At 41.3% G+C, this 27,130-nt stretch overlaps 1 protein-coding gene across 8 annotated transcripts in view; it reads right to left on the bottom strand.

Annotated features, from left to right (window-relative positions):
- Positions 1-7,265: 7,265 nt before the first annotated feature.
- The window catches only part of TBL1X (transducin beta like 1 X-linked), a 199,329-nt gene continuing 179,464 nt past the window's right edge, over positions 7,266-27,130 (bottom strand). For all 8 annotated transcript variants that reach the window (XM_084506648.1, XM_084506647.1, XM_084506652.1 and 5 more), the window contains 9 exons: positions 24,669-24,732; positions 24,468-24,565; positions 22,874-22,934; positions 19,397-19,518; positions 17,848-17,922; positions 15,219-15,346; positions 13,903-14,068; positions 12,748-12,849; positions 7,266-11,618 (listed from right to left, as the gene is read on the bottom strand). In XM_084506648.1, the coding sequence (XP_084362774.1) occupies positions 11,592-11,618; positions 12,748-12,849; positions 13,903-14,068; positions 15,219-15,346; positions 17,848-17,922; positions 19,397-19,518; positions 22,874-22,934; positions 24,468-24,565; positions 24,669-24,732 (843 nt within the window). In that variant the 3' untranslated portion in view covers positions 7,266-11,591. The remainder of the gene's footprint in view (positions 11,619-12,747; positions 12,850-13,902; positions 14,069-15,218; positions 15,347-17,847; positions 17,923-19,396; positions 19,519-22,873; positions 22,935-24,467; positions 24,566-24,668; positions 24,733-27,130) is intronic.

The following is a 27,130-nucleotide window of genomic DNA, read 5'->3' as shown; positions in this document are numbered from 1 at the left end:
TGAAATCTACCTACATGTTCCCTGGAAAAGAGGCACGCTGTATGAAAGGACTCTTTATCATCCGTTAATGAATGAGAAGATCTGCAGCTAAGATAAACCTGAGAGAGCTTTCAGGACACTGCTTTTCCCTGTAGCAGAAGTGGGGGTCCTACCACACGCTTCTCATCAGGCCTTGTTACTTTGCCAGGGTTCACCAGCCTCAGTGCTGCATTCCCAGCCCTGGTGGCAGGGGAGAGAACACAAGCATGTGGTGGAAACCATCCAGTGATATGAAGGGTTTCTGCTGCTCCTTCATCTCTTGGATGCTGGGGCTGGCCATGTTTTGGAGTGCCAGGAAGCCTTTTAAACTCTCAGGCTTCTCCACAGGGGAAATCTGTATCTTTTCAAGATCAGGGCCGTGGCCTGGGGAGGCTGGCATGGCAGTGGCTCACACGGCCTGTGGCTCTGCCTGCTGTGGTGACCCACACTGAGCAGCAGTCACCCTTGTGCTCTGCCACCCTGTTGGGATGAGGTTCAGGCTGCCGCTGCTATCTGCTATTGCTTCTGTGGTGAGGACACCGGGGCCTAAGGGCAGGGAAAGAGTCGTGGTAGCTTGAAATGGGTTCCCTCTGTCAGGAGAGCAGGATTGCGGTGTGTCTGTAAATACAGACAACCTTGGCTGGCCAAGCCTTGCCCTAATCTGGCTTTTTACCAGCTTTCCTCTGCCTGCCGTGAACCACTGAGCACTTTTATGTGGCACAGCTCCTGCTGCTCCTGAGAGGTGCATGCCCAGTCATGCATCTGAGACCCTCCTCAAAAACCTTAGCAACGGGTAAGACCAAACGAGGTCTTTTCTTAAGTGCTTACTAAGAAAGCTAGTTTTTAGACACATGGATTTATAACAGTGAAGTGTGTGTTTTCGTGCAACACGAGGAACCAGCTGTGTTGGTTGGGCTGTCCTTGCAGTGTCCTGTCACCTCAGAGGATCTGCTTGGGTTTTGCCGCAACAGAAGGTCCCAAGTGAATTTCCTTGAGGAAAAAAAAAAAAAAAAAAAGAAAAAGGAAAAGAAACACAATCCCACATCTCTCTCCTTAGGCTAAAGCACTTGAGGATATACCACAATGAGGCAATGAAAGAGCTCTCTCCTAGCCTGCCCCAGTCATGCGCCTCCATGTGACGGCCGGCGCGGCCTCCTCCTCAAAGCCGCTTGCTCGAGGCACCAGACACAGCATGCCAGTGAGCGAGGACATTCCCACAGCCCTGCTGCACGACCCCATCAACACCCCTGTTCTGCTCACTGGGTGTGCAAGGCTGTCGGTGCCCCTGTGAACGCAGTCACACCGAGAGCAGCAGGACAGAGGCTGAGTGAGGAGGCCTTCTACAGGGATTTTATAGTCTAAGAGCTAGTATCACCAGGTTCTTTCATATAATGCTTTAATTTTAAAAGAAATTATGCCTATGTTGGCAAAGTACCTTTTGATAGAGACAAGAGACTGTAATAAGTACCTTTAAATGTAATAGAGCCCTTTCTCTTTTGTTTGATAGGTTCTGATGCTAGCACAGTTGAGGTCCACCTCTCAAGTGAGCTATATCGCTTAAATGGTAAGAGGCTGATGTTGAGTAACTGGAAAACTGTGAAAGGCATGAGTGGGTGAAGACAAAGACAGCCACAAGGATGTGAGAATTGCTTCCCTGTTCTAGAGGCACTTATCTTCCAGCAGGGCCAGGATGCACGAACAGAACTGCTGTTCCTGCCGCCAAGCCAGTTCCTCTCCCTCTTGGTGTGCCTCTGTTGCACTCAGAATTAAATCTTCACTGGGCTAAAAGGAGGGAGGAAAAAGCAATGCTGACCTTACAGGCTGTTGGTAGTAGACCCTTTACTCCAGTTGGGCACCGTTGTTTTTTATGGAGGAAGCCTGGGGAGTGCTTGGCCACCCGGCACAGAGGGGGCCCTATGCTTAGGGCTTCTGCCTGGGCTGCAGGAGACATCCCGAGTGCTGCCTGAAAGTAAGGCTGTTGGCTGTGTGCCTGTAAAACCTGATTTATTTATTTATTTATTTATTTATTTATTTATTTATTTATTATGATACCAATGAGAAGTATTAGTTTTATTGGTACAGAATGGGGAAAAAAATTTGAAATTGCAAAATATTTCATTTTCTCCCACACACAGCCTGTCTGACCTCCTTGCTATGTGAAGCTGTTATGTAGCTTCTTCTTCCAGAATCAACTATACTAAATATAGACTTCAGTCTTCATGATGTAAGCAAATAGACAACCCTTATATTGCAAGGAGACCAGAAATACCTGAGCTGTAAGTAACCCAGGATGATCTAGGCGTGACCCTGACTGTCTGAAAAAGTACAGTATATACGCATAGGCTCGTGGCCCCTGCACTCCTGTTCACCTGTGACCTTGATCCAGCCTAACCACAAGGATATTTCACAGCCATATAACACTACCTAAATGCAACGAGGCACAGGTAAAAGAATATTTATTCATGGTGGAGCAAAAGGGTTTCATTCAAAGTGCTGCTTCAGTGTAGTAGTGTCATCAGAGTTAGGTTTCAGTATGCTCCCTAATTTACTGTTGTTCTGGTATTTTAGCTAAAGAAAAGGAGCTATTTTTGATTTTGTGCATCTTGTTGCAATACTGGGTGACAAAAATGCTATACATTGCTTTAGCTTATTTTACTAGGATATCACAAAATAGATACACATTTACTGCATTCATTTTATTCCAGGTGAGATGCCAGTCATACCTCTAAAATTGTGGGATTGCCCGTTGTCCTGGTCCTGTAGAGACTTGCGAAAGAAAATGAGAAATATTCAGGCACGCTACACAAACAACACATATTTCTGCAACACTCTCTCACACACACATACACACATGCCTAAATACTCCTTGATTTTTAGCACTAGAACATCGTAATTTCTGATGTTGGCTGAACTACAAGTTACATTTGTTGGTAGAACTTTTTTGAGGTTCTTGCCCAAATATTAACAACTTTTACTGAAAAAAAAAAAAGAACAAGCAGAAGGCACTAGTGAAATGGTAAGCAAAGTTTCTGTTTACCATAACTTAAATTTTCATTAAAATGCATTTTTCTAACACTCCCCCAAATACCCTTCAAAAACTCCATAAAAAATCCAGCAACGTTTTCTCATTAAATTGACATTGCTTTGTCTCCTCTGCATTTTTTCAGGGCCGTTATCCAATGACAACTGTTTTTTTTTTTTTTTTTTTGTTGTTGTTGTTGTTGTTGTTGTTCATTTTTGTGTCTGTGGTGGTTTCAGCCAGCCCAGGCAGTAATTCTTAGTTGGACCTTCAAAAGGCTACTGTAGGAAATTTGGTCAGGCGAAGCAAGTCCAAAGGAGAAGTCCATCTTAGAAAAGAATCCAGGCAAACTGTTCTTTCTGTACAATAATATCTTCCCAAGCCCAAGGCATAAAAGGGCATAGCAAGGAGACCGACAGTGTTAACAAATACAGTCAAATTATTTTAAAATGTTAAAATGTTTTAATTTTAAATTTAATTTTAAATTTAATTTTAGTTTGGGAACTGGTCAGCTCATCTTTCCACTGAAGGCCACGCTCAGGAGCAACGAGCCTCAAGCCTTTTGTGGTTCAGAGAGTGGAAAGGAGTGGTGCAGTGGTGGTATGTAATGAGACAATGAGATGATTTATTTTTTTTTTTTTCTGTTCTGCTGGAGATGCTGCTGTGAATTCTGTTCCTACTGGAATGGATTTGGCTCTAGAAATAGATCTGGGTGTTTTTTGTTTTGTTTTGTTTTGTTTTGTTTTGTTTTGTTTTGTTCTTTAAAGTAAATGTTATGTAAATACATGCTGTCTCCTGGGAAAGCTGTGGGACAAGCTCTCCACTACTTGAGGCTGCACATAAGCTGGCTCCTCTCTCCCCACCTGAGCTGTGATCATTTCTTCTCACTTCATTAGTGCTATGGAAAGAAAAAGCAGGCAGCAAGTTGCTGTTTTGTTTTGATAAGTACAGCTTTTATTGGTAAGGGGTCTTCAGTGATGTATGTTGTTAAGCTTCACTAGCCTCAGGAGGGCTCTTGGACCTTCTGCAGAGATGAGAAATGGTGGCTATTCCCATACAAACACTTCCATTTTCTTGGAAAAATACATCTGAATCTGTAGAAATTTTGCAAGCACAGAGTCCTTTTATTTGTACCAGGACAATTTAAAAATTTTTCTTTATGAGATCTTGGATTTTCTGTGTCACAGGCTGATCTTTCCTGTCTGTGAGAAGATTTCCATAGATCTTACCCTAACCTGGAAATATCTCTGTGCTGAAACAGGCCCAAGTAGGATTGCCATTTGAAAAGCTGGTGGATTAGGAAGGTTTGATTATTAATTGCTTTGATCTGTATTCCCTGACCAAGTCATGAGGCTCAGACCTTTAATGTGGCTATAAAACACAGTGGGTGTCTGTGTGGGTGTGGGCTGACCGAGCCTCGGGCTGTCTGCTCGTGTCCTCCTCCATGGAGGAGGGTGACTGGGCGGACGATCAGACACGGCCGTGTTACTGGACTGCAACTGCTCAAGCTTCTCCCCAGACCAGCCTCTGGGAAAGAAGCTGACAAGCAGCCGTTGTCCAGGACTTAAAAGAGTGGTAGTGGCAGCACTCTACAGACTTTTTCCATCAGATTGCTCTTATTCTCAGGAGCCTGAGATCCCACCACTTTAAGGGTCGTAAGTAACTGGAGGTGTTCTCTGCACTCGACACCTCTGTCAGTCCCTCCGGCAGGACACTGCAGCTGCAGGGATTGCAGGAAGTCTCAGAAACCCTTCTAAGGGTTCGACCTTTCTGCCTTTACCTCTGCTGAGAAACTGCTGAGAGATTTTCAGCAACTGCAACGGTGTGTAGGGGTGCAGTTCTCTCCTGACGCCACTGACTTTTAGAGGCCCGGAAAAGTAAGCATGAGTTTTTGAAGTGCAGGACATCAGTGCTCAGCTTGAAGCCTTTCTTGTTGCACATTTCTTACTGTGATGAATCACTCCCATGAAGGACTGGGATGCCAATTTTGTCCTGGTTTGTAATGGAAAGGATTTGGAAAGAGATGAGCAGAATCTTTCCTTGACCTATTGTATTGCAATAGATACCAGTGATTCACACAGTGAAGTCAGGGCTGCTTCTTTGAAGGTAGAAGTTGGACGTTGCAGCAGGAAAAGAGGCTGTAGCTGTTTTCCTGCAGTTATTAGGTTCTGTATTCTTTCAGTTTTGTGGATACATTCAAAAGGAAGTAGAAAAAAACTATCTCTAAGGAAGCAAAGATCTTCCTTCCTGTTGGAAAGAGTCCGCAAGGATGATACATTTCTTGCCACGTGAGTCATTTCTTCACTGGAGAGACTTCAGTGCTTTAAAAATTGCTTTCCAGGGCATGGAGCTTAGATATGAATTTGTGTGGGCTTTTAATGGATGACATTGATCTTTCCCTTTATGGGAAATGATACAGAAAGATGGCAGGGAAATAAGTGGTTTCGAGTGCCGTGCTGTGGTATTACACCTTCCCTGAACAGGCTTAATAAATACCTTTTTATTGTGTTGCTCCCTGACAAGAGCGAGAAGCAGGTGCTTAGGACTGCTCAATGCTTCCAGTGTTACTTGCCAAACAGTTTACAGGCTAAGTAAATATTTGTAGGATAAAGAAAGGAAAAACAGCTTTAGTTTTAGTTTTACTTTGACAGCAGTGCATTTTCTTGAAACACGCCTGGAAATGATGTGACTAAAAGTAGGACTATAACATAGCATTTATTAAGAAGCAGGTGAAGTGACAGCTTTTATGCAGCGCTGTGTGTTAAAGCTTTAGACCCGCAGTGGCTCACTCTTCTCCGTAGCTCTCTTGCTCTTTGAGAAACTTATGAAGAGTGCAGGTGGTTTGTGGTTGCATGAGAGCTGAACTTATTTGCCCTATTGCATTCAACTCAGACAGTTACAGGGAATTAATTGTATATTAATGCTGTACAAATCTCAGGGCATGAACTGAGACAAAAACAGCATTATTTTCTCTTTTTTGAATATTTGGTAACGTGGTAACATGATGATCGTGACTAGAGAAGAGAAGGCTCCGGGGAGACCTTTTAGCAGCCTTCCTGAACCTAAGGGGGGCCTGCAGGAAAGCTGGAAAGGGACTCCGTGTCAGGGGGTATAGGGATAGGACAAAGGGTAATGGCTTTAAACTATAACATGTTAGACTTAGATACAAGGAGGAAATTCTTCACTCAGAGGGCAGTGAGGCCCTGGCACAGGCTGCCCAGAGAAGCTGTGGATGCCCCATCCCTGGAGGTGTTCGAGGCCAGGCTGGATAAGGCTTTGGGCAACCTGGTCTGGTGGGAGGTGTCCCTGCCCATGGCACAGGGTTGGAACTGGGAGGTCTTTAAGGTCCCTTCCAACCAAAACCATTCTCTTAGGATCAGCAGCATACTGTTTTTCCTAACACTTGACTCTTCACAAATACTGCATATCAATTCTAACTTAAGGCTTTAGGTCCTTAAATACCCAAATATTAGATGATGTGACACATAAGACTGTTTGATCTGAGCATTAGAGCATGCTGACTCTTGACAATCTTTAAGCCTTAGCTTAGGCAAATGGTCAGCATGGTACACGGTAACAAAGCAAAAAATCCACATGTACTGTGGGTCCCATTTCTGTGGAATAAAAGTCACGCAACACTCGTCCTGTTGAAGCTAAGAAACCCCACCGTGTCCGTGAGCCATTGGCGCTGTGAGCCCCGGGCAGACAGCGCTGTCGGAGGGACAGGCTGCAGGAATCCCGCAGTCCTGGGGCTGGTGCCTGTCGGAGGACAAGGGGACCCTCTTCGAGACTCCTCTGATTATGGCTGAGCAGAGGGACCGAAGCCCCACTGCATGAGCTGGAGTATGCCGGAGTCCTTCAAGAACCTCCAGCTGCCCAAGCAAGGTTGAATTTAAAGCCTTGACAGAGCGAAGAAAAGATTAACAATTCGTTTAGCTCCACCATGAGTCCCATTTATTTTATCTGGAGAAATTTCCTTGTGAGGAAACTTTTCTTCCAAGTACCATAATTCAGTCTTACTTAGATCAGTTCCTTACCAGTTACGCTGCTCAATGCCTTGTACTGCACTTTTTTTTTTGCTCCTTTTAGAAGAAATGACTTCCAAAAATGCGTAATTGGGGTAAAATGAAATTGGAACAATGACCATGTTATCATTTACTCACCCGACCCCAGCTCTTAAACACAGGATGCAAACCAGCAGAAAGAATAAGGAACAACACGCACAGAATTCTCTAATATCAAAATATAGCAATTTATTCAAGACACTGAATATGATCTGTTGATTCTCTCCTTAAAACAAATGAGCTACAATACACAAGGTGAATTTGAAGAAAGTGTGGGTGGGGGAGAAACAAAATAAGGGTTGATGTTGTTTCAACAGAACCTGGGAAATGCTGAAATGAGAACCAAGTCTGGCTGCAAGTCTGACACAGACAATAAAAACTGCAGAAGCCAGAATTCAGAATTTCAGTGAGTGGCTGAAAGAACATTTCTGCAATTGACAAAGAACCACATCTTTTGAAAAGGCAAAGGGAGGAAAAAAGGAGGAAAAATTAAAAAGGGAAAAAGAAAAAAGAAACCCAAAAACAAAGCAGACCCTTACATTTGACAAAGTGCACTTCACTTGGCTCTAAAATTAGCTATTTTTCTCTTTTTTTTAACAAATTAAAAGGAAATTTCTAAGATGTAGCATGGGGTTAATGTGTGTATAACCCTGTAAGTCAGGCCCGTTAGTGCCCCATAAGGGACCCAGTGTTTGCTACATAAAAGATCCAGTATCCTTCTAGCCCACAGAGTTGAGTGGTTTTTCAGAAACTTTTTTTTTTTTTTCACTTCAAGGCCAGTTCCAGGCAGCCAGCAACGACAAAAATCCAGTAAGCCTCTTGATGTTTCACAATCCTGTTCGGTCACTTCATTGTTTTGTTTTTCAGTTTCTCTTCCATTATAAAGAGCCATGAACAAAATGATCAAAAAGCGCTGGGTGAAGCCCTGCTGAAGCCCACCCGCCTGCTGCCTCTCGCCGCTCTGTCCGGGGGCGGTGTTGGCCTGGAGGTGCCGCTGCAGCCAGGAGGAAAGCGAGAGCTCCCCGAGGGCAGCTCCAGGTTTCGAGCTCCACCTGAAGCCTGGCGAAGCTTTGCTCTCCCCACTGCGCACGTCCCAAAGAAAGCAGCCCACTAGGCTAGGATTAGACTTCACAACGTCTTCAGGCTTCCTTAATCTCAATAGCTGCCCTCATTGCGCCTGAAGACTGTCTACTACTACATCTTTGATGGTTTTCCTGATCTTTAGGGTCTTGTGGACGGGATGAGAGGAGAATTTTGTTAGTTTCTCCCGTATGCTGCTTTCCTATCTGACGGTCCGCCCAGAGACCTCCCAGGAGGGCAGCCTCCCTCACGCCCAGGTTTTGCAAATCGACTGATCTTGAAACCTGGCTGCTCTTGGCTTCTTACCTCCACGCGGACTGGCAGGGGAAAGACGATGCTCTCACCGACAGCGTGGGAGAAGGACAAAGAAAGAAGAAGCACGCGTGCTGACCCCCCTTGTGTTACCTGCAGCAGCTGCTCGTGGCACGAGACACAGCAGGGGCCGTGCACGGAGGCGGCCGTGGGGCAGAGCCGAGCTGCAGCTGGGCTCGGATCTCCTTGATCCCCGAGGCCTGGCCTCTTCAGGCGCAGCACAAGGCAGAGCCCAGCCCCGGGCCCCGTCCATGCCACCCCCACTGCCTGCAGGCCGGGAGCTTCTGTGAGTTGCTCTCAGGAACGCCACTCAGAGGCAGCTTAGGAAGCCAGTCACGGATGTGCAATGACTCTACTCAAATCGTCAACCCAGCTGCGCTTCAGAAAGCCATGTTAAGCCTTTGTATTCAGATTCAAGCCTCTCTCCTAGTGAGTACTCCTTTTATAAGTAGTGACTTTAAATTAGCAGGTGTGCTCGTTGTTACAAACCAGTGCAAAAGTGTGCCGTGGTCATCTACAGCCACGCTCTTGGAGCAGAAGGCTGAAAACAACACATAGACACATTTAACACCAAAAATAATCCCTGGTACCTTCCAGTGTCCAATTCTTTGATATAAATCACAAACAAGCCTAACTGTAACTAAGAACCAGAATCCTGTGTGACCGTTTTCCCCTCAGGACCAGGTAACCCTGTTAGCTGTTACTTATTTTCATTATTTTCTCCTTCCCCAATGTGTGTCTCTAGGAAAAGCAGCTGAAGCTGGCAGTGGCAAGTTCCACTGAAAGGACTAAGAAGCTGTAAAGATATGAAGTGTAAAGCGAGGAAAACACAGGAGAAAAAATGGACATACAACTTCCCTGATGCCGTGATGCTTGGCGGGTCTCGCACCACCAGTTCTGCACTGGGGCTCTGGTTTTGCTCTTCCTCAGATCAAATCACCACTTCGGCAGCTGTGGTCAGATCAAAGGGAAGATTCTGTGAGAGAAGTGGCGACTGGGTGGGAATGTGCTGTGATTCCAAGGGGGCTCTCTTGCTTCCTTTTCTCCATCCTACAAATCCTGGCCTGCAGGCTAGAGGAGACACCAGTCTGAGGATTTGTCTAAATAATGGCCACCACCACCCCGAGGCTGCCTTGGAGTTTCCACCAACTTCAGTTAACTCTGCCTTTGGCTTTCCTGTGGCTTCTCTGGATCCATCGTTTGCTCTTGCAGTACAGAAATCTTCGGCAGGCGTCACTGCAGATGTCGAGCTCGCAGCAAGGAAATCGCGTCCCAGCCGACAGGCGGTGCTTTGGAAGTCTTTGTTGTCATTCCGATCGTTTCACCCACTGTAAGTTCACAGTGGTTTATGTGTTGAGAAATAGGTTATAAATCACGTCCTCGCCTAGTGGAGAGCTCTGCGATGTCTTCTGAGCACCCCACTGAGGACATGCTCGAAGCCAAGCCTACCTCCAGAGGCAGGCCCAGAGCTTTCCTCGCCAGGCGGGGAGCAGGCAGGGCTGAGGCTGACAGCAGCACGACGTACCGCCAGCCGCGATAGCAGAGCCCAGCTGTAGGTGTGTGCTGACCAGAGCTGGCTGGGAGCTTGGCACGAGTCCACGCGTAACAGCGACAGGCACAGCCAGCACGTTTGGTCCGACTGGTCCCATCAAGTCACTGGTGAAACCCCACGGGCTTACTGGAACAGAGACAGCTGCGTGGGTGAGTAGAGGAGGACAGCACTGCCTGCCAAACGCATCTTCTGCGTGAAACCTGAACTGTCTCCGGAGGGAAGAAGATGCACAATTGTGTTCCCCTGGTCACCAAGGATAAACACAAATATGCACTCGAGAAAATGAATGCTATATTTATGGTCTCAAACTTACGGATTCCTTTTAGTAAGTGTACAGCATCAAACAGCCACAGAAATGGAATGAGACCATACAAACGTCTGGCTGCTGGAAGAGGTCTCAGTAAATGACGGGCATTTATTGTATCAAATAGCGTTTTGTCCTACAGCACTTTCTGAGAGAGAAGAGGAAAAGGATACTGCATCTTTCATGCTCCTTGGACTCTGTGTCATTCTTTCTGCTTGAATTACACAACTGGTCTACATTTGGTGGCCATTTTCGGCTTTTAAAACTGTGTTTAACATAAAAAATATTTTTTTTCCAAAAATACACTGGGTTCTTTCTGTTAAAAGTCATCTTTCTCCTGTAAAAATCTTCCCCAGCACTGCATTCTTATATAAAGCACTTATTACACAATTTGCTGAAAGTGCCCTTGAGACGCTAAGATCTGAAGCATGGAGGATTTTTTTTTCTTTTAAACGGAGAGAAAGAAAGGAAAAGAAAGAGAGGAGAGGAGAAGCAGTCTGTCAAAAATTTTCATTGTCATGTCCACCTGGCTGCATCTACTATGGGCATACAGGGAAAAAAAGAAAAAAAAAGGGCAAGAAGAAAGAGGAGAAAAAAAGGAAGGAGAAGTCGGGAGTGGAAGGGAGAAATAAAAGGAAAACAAAAGTTTCATCCTAAGCCTGGGATCCTCCAGGCTGTAATATTCCAGCTGATAGAAAAAACACTGAACAAAAAAAGTAGTCTAGAAAATAGAAAGTGTTGTGATTACAAAGTTGAGCATTTCATCAGTACAAACTGGTCTTTGAACGTCCTTTGGGAGAGCAACTGTAGTGTCCAAATTGGAAGGAAAAAATACGACACCGCATGGAGGAGGATTTTTTTTCCCTTTTGGTTTATCACAGCATTTTTCTTTTTTTTATTAATTTTTTTTTGGCACAGCTTTTTTTTCCCAGCCATCAGAGCAAGTTCTCAGACGCAAACCAAACAGTGCAATGCCTAGCTGGTGGCTTCATGCTTCCAAGGCTGAATGTTCCAGGTGGAAACCATTCCCTCCCCCTCTGAAGTGACTGTGTTTTTACTCCTTGATGAAGGTTACGGACAAAATACTAGACACCTGTGGCCAGGGAGAGTTGGTTTCACAGTACACTCTAACTTTGTTCAAGTTCGTACAGTTCTGGAGCTGTTAAGAATAGTTTTGAAGAGTGCTTCTCCCCACACATTCACTGCTGGTCCATTTGAAATTTCTTCTAAAACATTTCACTTTTACTTCCGCAGATCTAGAACACAAACCTAGAGAGAAAAGACTCAGGATTAAGAACCATTTCAGCAGGTTAGTTGGAATTCCTATTTATGTACAGCCCAGTCCACCAGCTGATACAGTCAGCTGTATGCTAAGCTATCCCAAGCTCCACATCAGCCTGTCTCAGTGCCTGTATACATGCACACAAGCAAGAGAACAAGCCAACATGGGAGAAATCAGAGATGAAAAATGTACATTAAGCACCTAGCTGGGCTTTCCTTAGATTACAAACAAGCATTCTGGTGGCGCATCCCCGACAGGACCATGGGCTTTATTTAGTTGCCTAAACACTTCAGTTTTTGAAGTATTTCCAAAATACATGCCCAGGCCTGGCAGGTGTGACCCAGGACCTACGGCAGGCACGTGCCCATTTGGAGCAGCTGTTGGGAGCCAGGCATGACACCATTTCAGATGGCACAACTCAAGCAACAGGATGATGTTGTAGGTGTACCCTTCATTAAAAACAGCTGAAAAATATTGCTCTAGAGTTATGCCAGCCAGACACATAGAAGAGTTATTTTGAAAGCTGTATAGTGTTTTATAACGTGTGTCCTTCACAAGCACATGATACTATAACTGAAATGTTTATCAAATAACTAACAGGAAAAATAGTAGGTAATAATCGGTGTCTTTACAGCAAAAATTCTCTTTTACCACAGCATGAAATCTTTGGACATCATGCTGCAAACTTCTTCTTTCAGGTACTGTTCAAGGGTGTACTTCTTCTGTGGGGTAGGACTAGAAAGCCCCAAGACAACTGTGTATTTGAAAGTTGCCTGGTGTGATCTTCAGTACGAACAGACAGATGAGAAAAGTAACGACAGAAACAACACTATTGTTGTTCTTATCAAATATGTATTTAAATTTATTCCCATCTTCAGCAATATTCACCAATTCCAGAGGCACTCTTCATTTCCAATAAAAGTACCACCTCCCAGTATTCAAAGCCTTTCAAAGCAGGAGCATTTTTAATATACTCCTATGAACTACTCATTTCTTTATTGAGCTGTCTACACCTTGAGCACTATCCAGAGAAGGCAATGTGGTATCTGCTTTTTTTTGGACACTCTCCAAAAGAGAAACCTTCGCCCAACATTTACAGCATGTAAAGCTTCTTACCGATCCATCTGATGCGCTTGCTCCCACTTTGTCTCCTCTAGCATTCCAGCAGACTTCAAAGATGCCTCCGGTGCCTCGGTAGCTATGTACTAGAGTTCCACTCTACAAAGCAAAACAGCGTGCAAACATTCAGCATGGAAGTTCCCCTTTTTCTCTGTAGTGTGGCACTATATCAAAGAAATGACAGTGGTGGCATGTGTGAGCTACTCATATCACCTCACTACCTAACTACAGTCACCTTGGTAAGATGCTCAAGTTAGGAAACTGGTCTTTGATACTGGAGAGAAACAAGCTTCTCCAGAAAGCAGTTTACAATATGGCTCTCAGAAACACCTATTTTTGTCAACTCTGTAGCAGTAAAGCTGAGAGTGTTAGCTGTGGGAGTTAAGCTGAGGTGTTCTCTAAAGTTTATTGCTTAATCCAGCTGTTAGGCATTGATATCCTAAATTAAGTCTGTGAAAGCATAAGGCAGTTCTGGCAACACTGTGAGAGAGACTGGGGCTTCCCTAAGTTCTTCATGCAATCTCCATCTCCATCTCCATCTCCATGCATAAGATCAACCTAACAGGAGAGCTTCCAGTTTCTAAGTACATGCAGATCACGTACAGAGCACTTTCAGGAGAAAACAACTGTGTGTAGGAAAGCAGAGCTCAGTTCTTTTAGCTTGCTCCCAGTGCTTACCACCTACTACGTAAGAACTTCCTGGGACTAGGAAGAAAAAACACCAACTGCCCCACTCTCCTCCAGAGTATCCCCAGTGCCCGGGCTGTATATCCTTTACCTCACTGCCACAAGGAATAAGCCAGGTGCATCAGACTCGCATCTGAACTCAGCTTGTCACTAAATGTAAGAACCACATATTCGTACAAACCAACCCTGATCTTTGCTCCACAAAACTGGCAGCACGGCGTGATGTGGTTATTTTCATGTATGCTATTGCTTTGGCATACAAAGAAGCTTTAGCAGAATGTTCTACGCAGTCACCTCACTCCACCTGAGTGACTCAGCTGTGCTGCAATTGTTATCGGTCAGTACAATCAGGTTCACCCAGGCTAGCAGGTCACGCACTGCCGAGGTACATGTATTTTCCATTTGGGATTTTGCTATTAATGTGTCAGCTAAAACAGATGTGCTTTGTGTGACTCAAAACAGTACCTGAGTATTCCATATATGGACACATTTGTCAAAGGACCCACTGGCTAGATATTTTCCATCGGGACTAAAAGCTACACTGTAGACAGGCTCTTGATGTTTTGTTAGCGTATGGATGCAGACTCCTCGGTCAACGTCCCACAGCCGAACAGTGGAATCAAATGAAGCACTGCAAGATGCATTGAACACAAGACATGTTTTAATTTGTGTGTTAATCCATTTGCAGTTCGATGCTGTAAACATTTGAAGAGAATACCACAAGATTTTTTTGGCTAAGCAGAAAATGTTTCAAGCAGAAAAGCAGAACACTGTAGACTTTCCGTTCTGAACGACAAGAACTGTTATCTACAGAACTGAATTCTTACATGTGAACCCTTTAACTAGGGTTAACATGTAAAGAGGGTATTTATTGTACAGGGGATCAGATCACAAGCCCAAAGAGGGTCACACTCCTCTTTCTGAGATTCTGTCTGCTATTATTCAGGAGGGTAAAAGACATATTGTCATTAATAGGATAAACTGTTCTACAGAAATTTCAGTCCTTAATGACTTTACTATTTAATAAATTATCATTCCACAATTTTCTAGAACTGTGGTTCTTTTCATTTTGTTTCAGTGCATTTTTTTTTTCCCAACAATCTATTTAAATCCCCAACTGTGGGTTTAGAGAAAAGCTAGGGAAATAATTGGTATTAAAAATGATATTAGAAGAACAACTCCAAGAAATCCAAGTTCTTCCCTGTCTACTCTCAGACTGAGAAGTAAAATACATAAAAATCAACACAATTCTTAATTCATAAACCCATGGTACTACCATCAATTGGCATTCTATGAGTAAACATATTTCCTAAACTTAAAGAGTTATGAACAGATTTTAAAGGGGAATTTTAAAGATTATCCACGCATTTCTCGATTAGTTAACAAGACTGTAAAAATTGTCAGTATCTGCTCAGGTGATTTGCATGACCCTTGTTGGAACACATTCCAACTGGCTTAGTGGGCTGCCATCTGTCTCACTAAACACAGTCATTCATAACAACTGGATGCTGGATGTGAAGGTATGATGCTACATTTACAATCTTTTTTATTAAGACAGCTAAAAAATTAAGTATCATATGACTCAATTCTCCCCTTTTTCATCTTTTTCAAATATGATTTTTCTCCCTTTGTAACCTCCCTGATTTACAAATATTTTTAATGTTATCAGCAGATGGCTTACTAGAATTGTAGACAGGAAGACTGACAGCAAGGCAATGGTGGAGTTACACATCAAAAAGACAACTCTTTTAGGTAAGAAACAGGGTAAGATTTATTTTTACCTTGCTAACATGATGTTGGAGTTTGGGTTGCTGGTGCCTGGTCCTGTAGGACTCCATTTGATAGTATAAATCTCTTTGCTGTGAGCCTGAAGGTCATGTACACAGGTATCTTGCTTCATACTCCAAATCTAAGTCAGGGTAATTATGAAGGGGGAAAAATGGCAGTGTTAATCTCAGCTGAACTATTTCAGTTCACTCCATGTTTTTCTTGCCGTTTTTAAATGTAATATCTTGAAACACACGTATACACATAAACATAACCTAATCTGAATTTATTAATACAGCAGCTTGGCACCTACAATGCACATATTAGAATAACCCCATTTGGGGCAAGTGCTACGCATGGAATAGTACTTATTCAATAGATCAGAACTGAATAGCCACTGTACTGTCCATAGCCTATACTGGTATTTTCATACAGAAGCTGAAGGTTTTCTATTTAGAGAGGCTTAACTTGCAATTTAAGTCACCGATTACAATAGCATTCACCTTAAAGAATGAGAATAAAGCGGTTTGTAACTGCTTAGAACCTAACAATTTTCTCTTATGTCAGTCAGCAGCCAGGGCAGATTTTCCTATTCCTCCCGAACTCTGTTTTCCTGGTGTTTTTTTAACAGCTTGGATGATGGAACAAGATCAGCTACGTATGCAGTATTACATGGCCAAATACTTTGCAAAATGGTATGAGACAAAGAATATGCCCAATAAAGAAGACAGGTAATTTAGTAAATCTTAGAAAACTGAGGAAACAAGAATAAGTGAATTCACAGCAGGCCAAATAACTCAAAATTGGTCAGGCAGTTTCAGAAAGATACTGAGAATGTAGGAAAAATTTAACTCACTTGTTATAAATCTGCACTATGAGGGAAATGATGTGCTCTAATGCTGAATTTTCGGCAGCATACCCGTCCGCTTTTGGAAATGTTACAGGAAGCTTAAGCATATTCTATGGCTAACAGGCAGTATGTTCCAAGAAGTTGTAGAAAAGTATCAAATACTCCAAAAAAGAGAAAATAAAGAAGCCAGAGAAGACTAATTTACAGAGGAAACGGAAGAAGAATAGTCTGAAGACTTGCAGTGTCCATTACTGCAAGGTGACAGAGGCCTTCAGCTAGGCCAGTGACAGCAAACCATTAACTCTGGTGCCAAATTCAGTGGCCAGAAATTTGAACTGGTACCAAGTCACAGTGTTTTTTGAAACACATCCTGTGTGGAAATGGGCACCAAAATATGTGCTACCCCTGGGTCAGAATGTTTTAGCAGGATGTTATCGGTCACTACAAGACTGCTTTGTGGTAGAATAACAAACGAGGTGCTCTCCTTGTGTATCCCTAGTCCTACTGTCTGTAAATTTCCAGTTCTCTGAATAGTCTGGAATAACGTATCTAGAAACTGGAGGGATTAAGATCCCAGAGAGTATGTGGCAAAGGCAGAGAATGGAGCAGAACGTACCACGTGGCTACATATTAAGAGAAAACATTCCTAACTGCAATGTTGACCTAGCTCTTATCTACATTTGCAAGTTTTGCTGTTCTGTTTCCACTCTTACACACAAGCTGTGTGTGTACTAGAAATGCCTCTTGCTTTACCTGTTCCAATCAGCAGTGGAAAGAGATATGAGCCTTAATTAACACAACCATGCTATGAGAAATCTGTATTACAGAACTGTATTTGCAGAACTGTATCTTGCCTGGGATGTTTGCTTTGCTCAGAGGGAACAGCATACATCAACAGCAGTGGTGGCCTAGCTCTGAAGTCCAACCAAAGGGCTTTGCTGCTACGATATACAGCTATTCCTATACACAGACTTCATCTAATGCAGCTGGGGAGGGAACGAGACCGAGAGGAGTTTGGGCTTTAGAGCTCTAGAGTGAAAAGCATTTTGGCAAGCCCAGACTCTCCCTGCATTAGCAATACTTTGCTGGCACAGTGCAATGGCCCAGTTGTGCTGGTAGAGCAGCCTGTGCTATCTCCCAGCCAGATGGATCCCTCTACCTTCAGGCACCTAACAGAGGCACGTAAATCAGCAGTGTAGCTGCCTTAGGCTTCCTGTACAGGTAATGGATAAGGATAGGCGTCTTCAGAGAGCACTTCAGATTTTTTGCTGGGCTCTGAATATGTATGCCCCACTGATTAGTCCAAGGCTTTACAAAAAAAAAAAAAATAATAATAATAATCAGATGGCTCCAAAGAAATTACTTTCAGACAAAAAGACTCTAAAGGGAAAAGTGTTTATTTTTATTTTTATATTCTTCTCAAAGATTAACCAACAGACTGCTTTTTGGTATAGGGAGTGAGCTTCTGCTGCCAGGCAAGTAGCTGTATATATCTATATATATTCATAGATATGTATGTATATATCTATATCTATGTGTATATTTAAGCTGTGAATATTCTGTGACAGTGACATATCAGTCACTTGACACTTATCTGGATAGGATATTTCAGTTTTCCCAGTGACTGCTTCTCTATGTTTAATCTTTTACATTGGCTTTAAGAAATACAGGATAAAGTAAAATTATTGTTCACAAAGAGTTTTAAATCATACAGTATATCATTCCAGAAAAGGTAAAAAATAGAAATAACTTTTTCTTTACTTTTTCAACATCAGGAATGGAAATTATATTACCTTTAATGTCATATCATCGGAGCAAGATGCTAGTAGCATGCCAGATGGGTCCCACTTGATAGCATTAACCTCGTTCTGAAATAAAGAGCGATTTTATTAAGTGAATATTCAGGTTACCTGCATGGTACTGGGCACCCAGCAGAGGGCACTCGTGGTTTATGTCTACAGCAAGTTAAACCGCAAACTACAGCCCCCATCGCTCTGGGAGTGAACAAAGAAGTGCTGCTTCCATAACATGCTATTTAAACATCATCTAGGAATTGTAACCGCTTTGTGTTTGTGGACAATACATACAAACAGTCTTCTCATATGTGTTCTAGTACGAAGTCTTTCATGCTTCTCAAATGCTATGATTTAAATAAACCCTCAAACCCTCAAGAGAGATTGATGACAGTATTAACCTATTTTTAAACTGAGGTATGTCTTAGGTTAATATTCTGTAGATCTCAGAGATACAAATCTATAATAAAAAAATTGGGGGGGGCATAAAGTTTTACTGAGTTGATTATTCTTAGTATTGCAGCAATACAACAATACAGGTCTCTATAAAAAGAGCTGTATGTGTAAATGAAATCCAGCAGGGAATACTGAATATTTTATGACTCTTTCCAGATCAATTTTTCTAGCACTTCGTAATTAAGTAAGCCTAATGTGTCCCCTTGGTAATCAGGAAGTTTTCTTTGCTTTTTTTTCAGGGTCACGTATATGTAGTAACACTGGGAAAGAAACATTCCACAAAGAGGGAAAATACTGTTTTTTAAAAAGCATAAATTGGCTCACTGAAAGCAATCCTGGAAGATATGTTAATTTTATTTGATCCACTTTACTTGTTTCAATTATCATTAAAAGGAACTGTACAGATATTTGAAGTCAAATTTTGGTCCATGTGCAAAATGCTGCGTTTCATATAATCATAAAAACCATCATTCTGTTGGTAGGAACATACAACCTGTCACAAAATATCAGTGCATTATTATTTTAACCACAGACAAGCTAAAGGTCTCAGGATGCACAATTTTTCCTCTGTGGGGAGACAGCAAGGTCTGGACATTAGTATTTAGATTGCAGGTCAGTATCTGATAGCAGTTTTCGCATGAATGAAAGAAGGAAAAAATAGCCTTTGACAGCCATTAAATACTAAAGAAAAGAGGCACAAAATACAGCTTAAACAGATATTAGATGTAATAGATTCTAAAACTGAACAACGACTGGAGGTAAACTGCTCTCTCATTATTCATAGTTCTCATTTACTAAGGAAAATACACCAGTGGAAAACAAAACCTTATTTATTTATGTGCCTTCAGTCTGCAGCTCGTGCTACATATAAATAGTCTCATTGTTTAAGCTGCAGGTTTTGCCTCCTACGATGATTTAGAACAGTTTATCCCTTCTCACAGGCAGTGACTCACTCCTGAAGAATACGCTTTTAGGAAAGCACTGGGATATAACACCTCCAGTGCTAGAATGCACCCTGCAAACACATCAGCTGCCATCATTGTTACATGCAGCTATGACTTAACCACCAACAGTTTGGACTTCTTAAACTTACTGTGTGTCCTTGAAAGGTTTTAACAGGGCGATCACAGCTAAGTCTGCATACGTGAATGCACATGTCAGTGCTGCAGGAGGCAAAAGTAGTGTTGTTCTGCCAGTCTACATCCAGAGCAGGAGCTGTGAAGTACAAACAACAGAAGGAACATTAGGGAACACAGCAAAGAAACAGTCAGCCCAAATCATTTTCCTTCTGTCACCCATCTGGATCACAGGGACTAAAAACTAGTCCCTTGGCCTGTTACCTGCAACTAGTTACAGGGATGACAGGGAGTGCCTGAAAGGCACCATGTTTTCTCTTGCAGTTGGATAAACTGGTTGATTTGTACATCTATTTGTGAATCTTTTGGGTAAGAGTGGGCAATACCATCCTGTGTCCACTTCCACCCTCCTTGCATTCCTCTGTAAGCCAGTTCTACAAAGCAGCTGGAAGAAAACTAATTCTGAAAAAAGGGGATGATTTCAGCTGGGGCTGGGTTGAATCAGCACATAAAGTGGTCCTACGAATTCCAGACACAGCATACAGGAGGGAGAAGCAGCATGTGGCCATCTTCCTTTATACTGTATTTATGCACCAGCCAGTGCAAACTTGTTGTTCTGTGAAGACACATGCATGGATCAGTAACATCTATGTTCAGTTTAATTTGTCTGGGAATTGATTTAAAATAGGTACATTGGTCAAGACCATCTGAAATCAGAGGTTGTTTCCATAGTGGGTTTGGCATTAATGAAGATTGAACTAATGAAACTTTGTACACAGGTAGCACCTAAACATGTAACCAGCACCTGCGTGCAACACACACACTTTGCAAAAATGTAAAAAAACCACAAACTTTTACAGCACTTCACTGCAGACTGAAAGCATGCACAAGAGCAGGTGGGGACTCCTCACACACAGTTTGCTTGTGCTTTTTCCCCCCTACCCCCCAAGAAAGAGTTTAGCTGCCCTCCAGAGGATAACATAAGACATGCTGAAATACAGAAATTGTCATTTTCTGCACACTCTGGTGAAAAGCAGATGCGTCAGAACGAGACCACCATTTAGATAGCAAAGTTGAATCTCTTCCTGGCAACAGCATAATGGAAGTTTATCATTAAAATAAAATCAAGAAATGCCTTACTCAAAGACGTTTAGAGAAACACTTTTATAATACAGAAGTAAAAAGATACCTGTTCTGCCAAGCCTATTATATTTAAATGCTTTTTTCTGTTCTGATTTTCATGAACTGCAGAGTGAGATAGAACCACATCACCTTCTGAATCATCAGATAGCTCTTTAAGTGAGAACTGAGGGCTGAAACTGTATCATATACTAATATTTTCTAGAATACTAATGAAAAAGCCCAATACATCTCCATGACAGTTAAGGAATTTCTGTATTACAGAACTATAAAGGAAATTTGTGTGAGGAAGGCAGATTACTTCTGAGATTTCCTATGAACATGAATGAGCATCAGGAACAGCAAAGGATTTTGTTTCTCCTGCTGCAAGCTTTGTATTACTGTTTCAGAGCAAACAAAAAGTCTGTCTTCATTGATAGCTGTATGCCTTCAGGGCTAATATCTAGTATGATACATATGAGTTGAAAAGTAATTTTCTGAGAGCCACTGGCAACTAAAGGAATGGATTTTCATTACAGAATAATTTGAATCATATAGTGTTGGTAATTAATACTGATTCATTTATTGGTGTATTTAATCATATGTTTACTGGATAAATAACTACATAAAATGGTGTGGAAAAAAACACCAAATGTAGTTTCTTACGCAAGTAATTTAATTGTCAAAGTGTCTCCAAAAACACAGGATACTGGCCAATTGCTTAAAAACATCTAGAATGTCATCCAGTAAAAGTAAGGGCAAGAGGCCATTAAGAAACTTTGAGGTTATAAACAAGGTTTTCAGATGCCAAATACAGTGAGTAATTTGCTGTTAAGTTTGTTCTGGTGAACAGGTGATACAAGAGATCAAGATGAAGTCTTTGTGTCTTTAAAATCATGTAGGAATGAAGACTCCTGCTGATTTTACAGGGTTTATTTTTGGTCATATGCTTTTTGCCTATCAACAATTGTCTTGATAACTAACTGCTTTACTTCCCTATGAAAACATATTTGAAACAAGAGAAAAAACAATAGCCTCTCCACATCCCCACTTCAGTTGTGTCTCATGGTCCAAAGACAAACAACACACTTAGTAACAATTTTTCTTGAAGTCTGTTAATGTAGGTGTATGTCAACAGATTGCACTGGGAGATGGAGGCACGTTTTCAACTTGCTAAGAGGAGACTGGAGCAATGTGTCCCTGATGCACATCATTGCTAAGACAGCCACACTTCAATGAACATGATTCTGAAGGGGAAACCCAGCTCTAAGTCCACAACCACTTACATCAATAGTTAGGAAGCAGTAGGCCTAGGAATTTCATTACCTACGTCACTACACAGTGCAAAATTTGCTGTAGTGGAACAGTTTTGATAGATACATCAACGAGAAGATGAGTGACAAAAATGCCCAGTATGGATATGCTGTGTGCACAGACATATGTTTTGTTTTCTGTCGAATAACCGTTTCTATTGCTATTGCATATTAATAACATCTGTGAAAATTTGAGAATGAGACCATCTAGAAACTGAGTTGAAAAATGTGCCAATTAGCTTCTTAAAATCACAAGATAAATATATTTTTAAACACCAGTAATCACCTTGTAAGTCTGCTGTATGAAAAATGGATTTGTTACAGCGAACACACAGGGTGTTGAACATTTCTAGCATCAGAATCTGGAATGTTTTTGATGGCTTTAAGCTCAGTTTGACTATGCCCATCAAAAATATTTAATTGCGACAACTTATCAGGTTTGGATCATGAATTCAGTCATCCTCTTAAAAGTCTGGTCTCAGGTGAATTTAAGATTACATCAATGACTGCCTGTTACTCCAAATTACTCAGTATCTGTGACAACTCCTGTCTTCTTGAAAAGAAGATGCACAAGATGCACAAATGACTGTCCAAGTAAGGTTTAGGAACTCAGTGTTGGCAGTTGACTTCTGATAATTACACAAAGCAATACAGAAGAACTTCAAGTCAAAATTAAAAGCTGAGAAATTCCTGAGGACGTCCATGCTTGCAGTGGTGAATGCAAGCTGCTGAGAGATCCACATTTGCTTCTTTATGAAGTCTCCATATTAACCTTGATACTATTTAAGCACATAGACAATGGTACAAACGTTCAGCTGAGCAGGCACAGCTGATATATAAATCCTCTCGTAGAGTTCACTTTGACTTTCAAAACTGATTCTCACAGAAACCCATCTTTCTGAAAAAGGGACAAACCCACAAAACTCAGGATAGCTAAGGCACAAAAATCCTGGTTCAAAATTTGCTTTCCTCTGGCAGACAGGTTCTTACAAAAGGATGAGTTAGACTGGCAAAATTAAAATGTGTATTTAATTTTACTAATTTGAATTCCACAGGAATTACCTGAATGGAAAGGAAACTGTTGTTTAGCTTCTCCTGTGTGAGCATCCCAAATTATTGTTGTCTGCATTGGGAAGAAGGGAAAAAAAGGGTTAGTGACTGTTCAGCTCAGAGAAAACAAAGAGAGAGAGCACTCACTAAGGAGCAATTGTAGAAGATGGACTGATAAAATTATTGACTACAGAGAGCCTTGTGTGCTGCACAGCTGAATGAACAGAAATAACTTCCAAATATTACAGAATAATTATATAAGTGTAGATATAGAAGTATCACCCCTACAGAGGAAGTAATGTAATGGCTAAGAATGGACACTTTCTTCTTGAATAATGCTAGAGAACAGTACCACAACATTTTAATAAGCATTTCGTTACAGCTGGTTCAATTATCTTCTGTTACTTGCAGACTTTTCCTTTTTAGTAAGATCCAAGTTGAATTCTATTGCAAACCGAAGCGATACTACATTTCTAATAATTAAATCACCAAGCAAAATGTTTAACAGCAGAGTACAAATCACTTATTGCCACTGTGGTAGGGTGGGACAGACAGAAGTGTAATTTGCCTACTACAGGTTTAAACCATACCTGCAGCACACATAAACAATTCCCCAACTCAGTACTACCTTCTGGGTGAACCATCAATTTACTGGGAGTACATACTTTCAGAAAACAAATTCAGGGGTCCTCCCCTTAGTGTTGATGATCATCTTAAGAATCACTGCTGTTATGGGGAACTACTACTGGGAGATAAACGTATCTGGATATGAGCTAGTATTAAAAGGAATAAAACTCCATTTTCACAAGTATGTGAAAATATAGGGATTAATCTATCCTACAAATCAAATGTACAGGTGTGAGCGAATTTCCCTAGACTGCCTCTGTCAAATGCAGGAGAGGAGCGCTGTCTGTGCATCTAACTGTAGCACAGGCCATGCAACTCATCACTTGGAAGTGCCATTTTTCTCTCCATATTTTAAAAGGAAGCCAAGGATGCATCTAATTTTTCAGACATCAAAAGTTAGGTAAGATGAACGCTGTGTTTATTTTTCAGTTTCATTTTTAACGGGTTTCTGCTCATCATTAGCAATCATCTGTCATTTCAATCTCTAATATTCACTCAGCTGAAACTACCATGTTTGGCTTGATTTTGAGTTCAGAACCACCATATTTTGCATGTTTGCATAGGAAACCATATATGTTTTATTCAAATACAAGTTTCAATAATTAGATGAGCTAAAAACTGCAGTACCTGTAAGATAACTTCCATCCTTGAAATAGTTACAGTTGATAAAACTATAAACATAAGCAGTGGAAGCAGTTATTTCTTTAACAGAAACATTTAAGATGCAATTTTACACAGGGGGCAAATGGAGTTTGTTTTTTAAAAAACTTTTACACTTAAAATGTACACATAGCCTCAAAAATGTAATCAATCACTTGATCCAAGGATTAAGTGATTAATCCAACACTCACTAGAACAAATTAAAGAAAGGTACACTCCCCAGGACTCCTGGAGCAGAAGAAAATAACCTTATGGAATTCAACAGCACTCTCTGAGTCAGCGCATTTAAATGTTAGAATTATGTATTTTTAAAACTCACTTTATCAACACCAGCACTTAAAATATAATTTCCCTTTTTGTTCCACTTCAGGGCAAATATCGGACCTTTATGTTGACCTAAGGTGCTTGCAAGGTTACCTGGAATAAAGAAAAGGTTAATATTACAATTTGTTTACACATTGCCCAACTTATAGTTGACTGCTGTTAATTGCTTAAGAACGATAACTGTTGTTTGACTTACCGTCTTCTGTCCATATTCTTGCAAAACCATCGTATGAGCCTGTGGCCAATAGTGTTCCATCACTCTGTTGGGATATACATCAGTGTCAAAGGTCAATACCAGATGAAATCTGTTTCAGCTAAACTTTAAGGTTTGTGCGTTACGATTTATGGGAAATCTGAGGCCACATACTGAGAATAGATAGTATCATTATTATATCACCTAAAGTAAAGGTTAGTACTGCAAATACAAAGAGGAAATAAAACCCTCGAACATCCTCTGAAAAACTGGGCTACACCATCAGATAATATTCAAAAGGATTAGACAAGGAAAACAAGATATAACAAATTCTTTGGGATTGTTCCAGGTAACAAACAGATACTACTACATCTTAGACATATAGAGCCTATAAATCATCAACAAATCATGTAAATCCTTACTAAATCCCAGTTAAGTGAATTTCAGGCATCTATACTTGAAAGTAGGACCTAAAAACCTAAGCCACCTACACTCACCATTAACACCTTGAATGCTACCTAACACAAAGAAACTGCTTCCAGGTTGTCTAAACAAAGACTCCCACACATGCCCAGAGGCACAGTACCATCGTGGGCAGCCTCAGAAAAGTTGAACTCATTGGTCCTAATTATGAGGAAAGAAGCCCAGTAATCATAATCGGCTAATTATATGTATTCTGTTGGAGAGAGGCCTTCATTGAAGGATAACTCCTGCGTGGCAAACAGTGGAAGATTTACTGGGCCAGAATGAGAGTAATCAAAAAGGAACTTGGCTCTGTAACCTGGTGAGATGGGTACTGTTGGCACTGAGCATTTAGTCTTTAAGCATTTTAGCATCTGGATTAGGAGTGAGATTCACCCCCTTTACCTCCACAATTTCACAAGTCAGGAGTTAGTCTAAGGGAGTAGCCTAGTCTCCCTCCACAAATAATAGCACCACCTCTGGAGCATAACTTGTGATGCCATTTGCTTTAGACTCGGCCCAGACCACTGTGAAGGCACGTGTCCCTTAGAAGGAACCGAGATGACTGGTTTAGATGGCTAAATCTAAGAAAGATGAATCCTATCCTTGGTACCTGAATATGAACTCTAGAAATAACTGAATATGAACTCTATAACCTGAATATGAACTCTAGAAATAACCTTTCCTGTTATAACGTAAATCACATAAAACAGAGAAGAACTGATGTAATATATTAAGCAGTATGTTAATTTCACAGTGGACTATGATTAGTATTGTGGTTCTAAATAAACAATAAATGCAGATGGCATTTCTAGCATCATGAGTAGAACATTAGGAAAAAGCATACAATAATCCTTTAAAACGTTATGTGCACTTCAACCCTCCATAGACAGTGAGTCAGCACAACTGTAGATTTAAGTCAAAGGTATAATGATGTAGGGGGAAGAACATCAAAACCCAAGCCAACTTCACTGTGCTATACACTTAGGTGGACCACTGATAAGGACAAAGGTGACAGCAAAAGGGAAAAGGGCAGGAAAGTTCAGCGAAGAGTCATATGGTTTATCCAAAGTCCTTGGTGGTAATTCACTTTTTTTATTTTTGAAAACGCAAAGCAAGTTGGAAGCAGTTTAATGGTTTAAATTAGGAACATTTCCCTACATTAAGTACTAGCACAATAGCAGTACTGTATCAGTGATCACTGAAGATTGATAAGGCATAGAACTACTAGAGAAAGTATGCCTTTTTGACTTTTCTCGTAACTGTTCTGCACCTTTGCTTGTCTTTGTCTTTCATCTTCCCTCTACCTAGTCAATTCATTTTTTCCTGACAAATTTTCTTCATCATGATGTACACAGGAAACAAGTAATAAAGATTCTTGGGCCTTATTTTTATTTGCTTTGTTAACTTACCCATGTTTTCTGTAGTATTCATCAACTTGTTTCATCATGTCACATAAACAATATATATGGGAAGCTGATTTGTGCAGTGGCCTTATCTTTAACTTTTGTGAAGCACCTAGCTCACCTGAAGGACAATGATATTGCAGTAAAGATTTATCAAATCTTGGTCTCTGTCCAGCAACTGAAACTGATGAGAATCCTTTCTGGTACTTAATTTTTAATCTGCTTTCCTAAGAAACCACAATAATGTGATCACTCTTGTCTGTGCTGATATCAACAAAAGGGACAGAATGAAAGTGATCTCAAAATTAATTAAGGTTACTGCAAGATTTCTTTAAGTTCTTTTTATGCTGTTCAGTGACAGAATGGAGACATTAAGCAGTTTTAACGCTGCCCAAAGACACTGCCCAGACATTGGGGATTAACAGTATTCGTCTCCTCTGCTCACTTCAGTCATCGCTGTGCAAGACTGTATTATCTAAGATAGATGAAAGATTTTGCAGGATGAAAGTTAGCAAAGAATCAGGCAAGAGAGTTCCACCTGGAAAGCGGACAGGTAAAAGAGAATGACTACATATGCTCCATTCAAGACAGACTATA

Source organism: Aythya ferina (assembly GCF_964211825.1).
Source record: "Aythya ferina genome assembly, chromosome: 1".
Taxonomy (NCBI): domain Eukaryota; kingdom Metazoa; phylum Chordata; class Aves; order Anseriformes; family Anatidae; genus Aythya; species Aythya ferina.
The sequence above is the reverse complement of the archived record's forward strand: the minus strand, read 5'-3'. Positions and strand labels throughout refer to the sequence as shown.